Source organism: Chanodichthys erythropterus, chromosome 4 (genome assembly GCF_024489055.1).
Source record: "Chanodichthys erythropterus isolate Z2021 chromosome 4, ASM2448905v1, whole genome shotgun sequence".
Taxonomy (NCBI): Eukaryota; Metazoa; Chordata; class Actinopteri; order Cypriniformes; family Xenocyprididae; genus Chanodichthys; species Chanodichthys erythropterus.
Genome location: NC_090224.1, coordinates 38,042,567 through 38,049,842, shown reverse-complemented (window position 1 = coordinate 38,049,842; position 7,276 = coordinate 38,042,567). Strand labels below are relative to the sequence as shown.

Genomic DNA, 7,276 nt, shown 5'->3' with positions numbered 1-7,276 from the left:
TAAACCCTCAAAGAAGAAGAAGAAGTGTTTATGTTCAGCGTGTGTTTGACTGTAGATGGTCTGATTCTGTGAGGAGATCATGAGCCCCGCGCAGGACAGCAGCAGCAGCGGTAAAGGAGGCGCGCAGCAGCCGGCCAGCAGCTCCGCGGACTCGGGCTACAGGAGTCCCGGTCTCCGGGGGGTCACGACCACCTCACTGTTCCGAGCCGTCAACCCGGAGCTCTTCATCAAACCGGCGAGTGCTGCTCACACTCTTCTTCTTCTGCTCACACTCTTCTTCTGCATACAGTCGACAGTCATAATTATGAGGTTAAAGGGTTAGTTCACTCAAAAATTAAAATTTTGTCATCATTTACTCACCCTCATGTTGTTCCACACCTGTATACATTCCTTTCTCCTGCTGAACATAAAGGAAGATATTTTGAAGAATGTGGGAAACTGCACAGTTTTGGGACACCAATGACTTTCATAGCATTATTTTTCCTGCATTGGAAGTCAGTGGTGCCCCAAAGCAGCCTCTTTACAAACTTTATTCAAAATATCTTCCTTTATGTTCAGCAGAAGAAAGAAAGAAAGAATCATTAGTAAATGATGACACAATTTTCATTTTTGGGTGAACTATCCCTTTAAGAAGTCAAAATGATGACACTAAGTCAAAATTATCCCTTAAAAGACCAAATTATGATATTAAATGATGACTAAAAAAGTATGACAGTAATAATTTTGACTTTACCATAATTATGACTGAATTAATATGTCATAACTTCGGCTTTTGTCATAATTTATATAAAACTCATAATTATGACTTAGTATGTCATAACTTTGACTTTTTATCATTTCACACAATAAATATTAAAATGGTTTACTTTGTGTTTTGTTTTGTTTTAAAAAAATATGCTTTTTACAATAATAACAATGACATCAAAAGTTGAAATTATGATATTTTTAGGAGATGAAACGTTGAAATCATGATAGTAAATCGAAATTATAACTTAAACGCAATTAGGTTATTAAAAGTATTTTAATCTCTTAAAGGTGCCCTAGAATTAAAAATTGAATTTATCTTGGCATAGTTGAATAACAAGAGTTCAGTACATGGAAATGACGTACAGAGAGTCTCAAACTCCATTGTTTCCTCCTCCTTATGTAAATCTCATTTGTTTAAAAGACCTCTGAAGAACAGGCGAATCTCAACATAACACTGACTGTTACGTAACAGTCGGGATCATTAATATGTACGCCCCCAATATTTGCATATGCCAGCCCATGTTCAAGGCATTAGACAAGGGCAGCCAGTATTAACGTCTGGATCTGTGCACAGCTGAATCATCAGACTAGGCAAGCAAGCAAGAAGCCTTAGACACCTTAGACTTCTTTTGAAAAGACGTTCTACGGCACCTTTAATTATGATTTAGTTTGTCATAACTTTGACTTATGTTATAATTTAGATTTTTTAAATTCATAACTTTGTCTTAGTATGCCATAATAACTTCGACTTTTTATCATAATTTAGATTTTTGTCATGATTTACATTTTTTAAATCTTTTTTTATTGTGAAAATGACACTACAGCTCATGGACAAGAATAACTAAATTAATTTTCACACAAATACTGAAATGTTTTGCTCATTTTACCTTTTGTTTTTGTTTTAAAAACGTAATTAAACTCCCTGCTGAATTTTCATATTTCACGATTGTAAGGCTGAGATGAAAACATGATCAATACAGAAAAGACATCAGCATGAAACAAAAGTTTCCAGGAGAGATCCAGTGTCCCCGGATATAATCTCCGTGGACAGCGCTGCATCATTGATCAGTGACGCTCTTCTCGCTCCTGCAGAATAAAGCGGTGATGGCCGTGGGTCTGCTGAGCCTCACGCTGTGTGTGGGGTATCTGGGATATCTGCACGCCATCAGAGAGAGCGACCAGCAGCTGTACGAGGCCGTGGACAGTGACGGAGAGAGATACATGAGGAGGAAGACCTCCAGATGGGACTGACTTCATCATCATCATCATCATCATCATCACTGCACCTCAGATTAATCATCCAGGAATAATCATCATAGACATGAACTGAACATGTAGTGGAAGTCTTGCTGTGTGTGTGTGTGTGTGTGTGTGTGTGTGTGTGTGTGTGTGTGTGTGTGTGTGTGTGTGTGTGTGTGTGTGTGTGTGTGTGTGTGTTTTAAACATGCAATGTCATTTAATTAGTTTCATATTCTGCTTTATATTGCACAGTATAGTAATCTATCCATAATTACCAGACCAACACACAGTTACTGATTCCTGTTTGGGCAGGGCTGAAGCATACAGCTGGGTTAATATGCCACATTATGAGTTAAATTACATTCAGCTGATAAATGGGTCATATTAGTTGCAATCTTTCCTTAGTGAAACTTAAAACATGATTTTCAAATATTCACATATGTAAAAGCAGGGAGTAAAATAATATTTATGTATGAGAAAGTTAAACTTGACTAGTAATTATTTTAAAATCCATTGCTATCAGCTGCTGATTGTGTTGAACACTGAAGATTGAAGATTGTTCAATAAAATATTTTGTGAGACTGTTAATGTCAGTCATCTGATGTGAGTGAGTGATCAGCCTGATTTCCTTCATGACTCGATCTGACGTTCCTCCTCGTCTCTGCAAACACTGTCATGGTGGATGATGATCATCAGTGCTGTTAGTAAAGTCAGTCATCACTAGTTCTGACGCTCTTCGTGACGTGATCAAACCTCCTGCAGTAAGAGTTAAAGATCAGTTTGTGATTCTTCAGATCATGTTTGTTGTTGAGGAGAGAGTTGTTACTAAAGCCTTGTTCAGACTGTCCGTCCAAATAGAGTCTTTGTGCATATCCATTTACAATCCAATCATATTTAGCAAAAAAATGTTTTACCCATTTGTTTCATATGGAAGTTGTTTCTGCCAAAAAAAAAAAGAGTAATTGTGACATTTTATTTTAATTTTAGTTTATATCTCACAAAAAAGCTTTTTCTCACAATTCAGTTCATAACTGATTTATTCCTCAGAATTACCTTTTTATTTTTTATTCTGCATTTAAGATCAGATTCCAGTTGGATACACATACATGTGGATTTGTGTACTTAAATGTGCTCAGAGGATGTTTTGTTTTATACATTTTTGCAATATTACTTGAAACTGTCTTTAGTAACTGATAAAAGACTATATATTAGATGCACTGAAAGGAATATTATTAATATACATCATCTGTGCACGAGGTAGGGCCTTAAAAACATCAGCCAATCGGTTACGCGATGATTGGCCCTCTGGCTTGTCAATCACTGCCGTTCCTTGAGAGACGTGCGCTCCAGTAACTTTCCACACTCCACAGGCGCCGCATGCAATGTTTTATGTCAGGAGACAGGAGTAACAACTGCAGATTATGAGTTACCTGCGGTGAGTCCACTAACACGACACAGCGAATGCCGGTGGTAAACAAACACTCGTGCGCGAGTTTTGGGAGGCGTTCCTTTGAAACGAGCTGTGAAGGAGGGGGCTGTTCTTACGCATGCGCTCATTTCAAAAGCTCAGTAACAGTCGACAAAAACATCCTCTGTAATCACCTTTAAGTATCTTTTTTGGCTACTTTGTATTTGTACTGAGTATCAAAGATATTGGCAACTTTTACTCTCTACTTGACTACATTTTTGAACAAGTAAATGTACTTTTCACTCCAATACATTTGTGATGAGTAATGCAATTGCACATTACATTTTTCATGGCACCTAACTTTTTCTGCAGCACTTTATTTCTGCTATTGTGCATTTTGCCTTTACTCACCCAAAACTTGTCAACAAGGATACTTTATGTGAATGTGAGCGCATTAGCAGGTAGTTGCTGATCGCAGATGTTTGATTTATTAGATGAGGCACAAACCAGCACGTACAGTAGACTTTGACTATTTAATTTTACTTAACATTGTTTTATTTTTCCACTATATTGACAAGACCTTTTTGAAGGATATTGGTTTACTCATGGCCTTTCTGTGCACTTGAGCTCAACTGAGACTTGAGAGTTTGTAGACGTTTAAAAGGTTGTTGTGTCAACTTTGATTTATTGCAATATTGAGGTGTTCGGTTTTATTTTGATTTTAGAAAATAAACTTGATTTCTCATCTTACAAATCAATTGTTTCTTATTTTCACTGGAAGTCTCTGAGGACTTGTGCATCTCTGAGCGTACATTCAGCATGAGTAAAATACTTAGGTACTGTTAAAATCAGATACTTTAGGACTTTTACTCAAGTCGTTTTGGAACTACGTCATTTTCGATGTAAGGTATGCACCTAGATGCACCATTTAACAGCTGAAACCCTTCAGAGCAGTAAATCACAGAAGGACTCTTGTGAGTTTAGCACATTTCTTCATGAAACAAAAAAGTCCAAATCTTCATTCCAGAAGGAGGTGACTGACTGAAGTTATCTATTGTTTGTCTCTTGTAGCCAATGTCTCTCCAGAGGGAGGCAGTGTTGATCCTCACTCACTTCACTTTCAGATTTGGTCTCCATCTGGTCAACATCACAGAGATACAGATACACTTTTGACCACAGTGATGAGCACAGCCTTCATTATCAGTTTGTGATGCTGATTTTATTATTAATCATAATGTATTATTATTATTATTATCAGCAGCAGGCCAGAGGAAACCTGCAATTTGTGTTTGCAAAAAAACTTTTCAACTAACAGTTCTTGCAAGAAACATTTTTTCTTAGTGTGAAGAGCCCTTTTCACTGTAAATAATCTTTTGTGCAATGAAAGTTTACATGAATGTTGTAGTAGTAAAAACAAGGTTATATGTATCTGATTTTCTCTCTTGTTTCTCATCCACCATGGGAGAAGTTGATGCAATATGTTTGTCCTGATGTGTGATTAAATGCATAAATATATCCACAGGCTGATCAATGATGAACACGAATTGCAGCTTAAAACAAACTGATCCACCATCACAAGCACAACTGGAGCAGGACGTTTCTAAGTGGTGCATTTTTGCCTCAGATACAATTACAGTGTTTGAGGGCGGAGCAAAGCAGACACTGTTCACCAGCAGCCAATGAAGACCAGAGGATGACATTATGCAAATTAGCTACAAACCTATGTTGGTTTAGCAGGAACCATTACTGACGACTCGTTTCAGAATCACTTCTGCAGAACTCTGTTTATCTGCACTTTAATCTGTGAAACTGCAGAGCTTTTACATTCACAGGCAGCTCAGTTACTCACTGCATGAGAGGAATATTGTGAGAGCGCATTTCTGGTTTTGTGGAATGGATTTAAAATAATGTTTCTTTTTTATTGATTTTCACTTATTAACAAACAGACATATAATAACCACCACAGTTAGTCTCTCCAGCAAAGATCTGAAGATCTCTCAGTATCAGACTGACAGTGATGGAAGTCTAGAGTGAATCCACTCAATTAAATTGCATTTTCTTGAAGCTTATCACAGAGTAAAAACCTGTTAGCAGTTAAAACAGTGTCTTTTGGGGCATAAAATAATGTTTTAAGTTGAGACCATACATTACAGAAGTATCTCTGTTCTGTGAGGTTTGTCCATCTATCAGTCTGTGTTTCTCCATCTGAACAATGTCTGAACCGAATAATGGAAGTCGTCTTATTTGAGCTCATGGTCTCAGGAGGACAGCACAGGTCATGTGATTCTCACGTGATGCGGGAAGAACTTGTGGATGTCAGATCAACACATGATCGTCTGCAGATCCTTCTGAAGAACATTAGAAACCTTTAAACAGTTCAGCACTGACTGACGATTTATGATCAATTTCTAACCCCTTTGACACTAAGTTAAACTAATCATTCAAATATATATATATATGTACTATACCATTCAAAAGTTTGGTGTCAGTAAGAATTTTTATTTTTATTTTTTATTTTTTTTAAAGAAATTAATACTTTTATTCAGCAAGGATGCATTAAATCAACCAAAAGAGACATTACAAAATATTATATTTCAAATAAATGCTGTTTTTTTATCAATGAAACCTGAAAAAAAAAAAATATTGTAAGCAATAAATGTTTCTTGAGCAGCAGATCAGCATATTAGAATGATTTCTGAAGGATCATGTGACACTGAAGACTGGAGTAATGATGCTGAAAATTCAGCTTTGATCACAGTAACACATTGAATTTTACTATATATTCAAATAGAAAACAGCTGTTTTAAATTGTAATATATATATATATATATATATATATATATATATATACACACAATAGTAAGATATAAATACCTTTATATTTTTCATATAGGCCTACATACATTCAAATACACATACATCATTTAAACATATACACATTTACACATTGTTTACAATAATACTGAAACATAATCATTTAAAATGAAGTCATAGAAATCCTTTAAGAGCGAATTCTTCATTAATCCTGGTAGGAAATAAAACTTTGAATGTTCTGATGCTTTCAGAAACTCTAATGCTAAAATGTTCTGAATCTCGTCATACACCTGATATACTCTCAACACTTTATACTGACACGTTTAATGACACTTTAGTCACTTTATCATTGCCTGCACTAACTGTGAAATTGTTTTTATTATTCATATTGTGTGTTGTTTTTTTCTTATTTCATATGTATTGACTGTGCATTGTCTATTAGGTATTATTGTTATTGTTTATTTGTTATTGCTTTTGACGACTGCAGCATGAAACTGACACACTTCTGTGTGTTTTGACATGGTTTGTTCCCTGTAACAGGATCTGATGTGTTTCTGAAGAGCTGATTTTCCTGTTCTGTCTGATGCCTGTGACATGATGTGGTTATGAAGCCATCTTTCTGAACATTGTTGGGTCAAGTGTAAACATGAATTAGTTTTACCAAGAGGAAAGACACGCTTTTCTTCTTCACTAATCTTCTGTTTTAGGTCTGATGATAATTAAATGTTCAGTATGTTTCTTCAACAGTGTGTGTTTTAAGCACATACATGTCAATAAAGTTTGTTTGTAGTAAATGTTTTACTTGCTAATTTATTGCCCAATCTGTAAGATCAGAAAAAAAAATAATTTTGCCAACTTATGTACACACCTGTTTGGAAGATTAAGACAAGGAAATGTTCAAACACTTTTATTCAAAATTATATAATTTGTAAATAAATTAAGTATGCCAGATTTTTTTTGTTACAATTATAATAACAATGTTTCATTCATGTGTTTGTGGGCGTGTCTTCCCATCGCCCCGCCCACCAGCTGTACATTATAAATGAGGTCGGCTCGCGCCGGTTGCGC

The 7,276-nt window shown here is 35.8% G+C and overlaps 1 protein-coding gene across 1 annotated transcript; it reads left to right on the top strand.

The window, feature by feature from the left end:
- smim8 (small integral membrane protein 8) lies at window positions 1-2,190 on the top strand. The gene is made up of 2 exons (XM_067384907.1): window positions 1-235; window positions 1,840-2,190. The coding sequence occupies exons 1-2, from the start codon at window positions 80-82 to the stop codon at window positions 1,996-1,998; spliced, it is 315 nt and encodes a 104-aa protein (XP_067241008.1). The 5' UTR covers window positions 1-79; the 3' UTR covers window positions 1,999-2,190.
- Window positions 2,191-7,276: the final 5,086 nt, after the last annotated feature.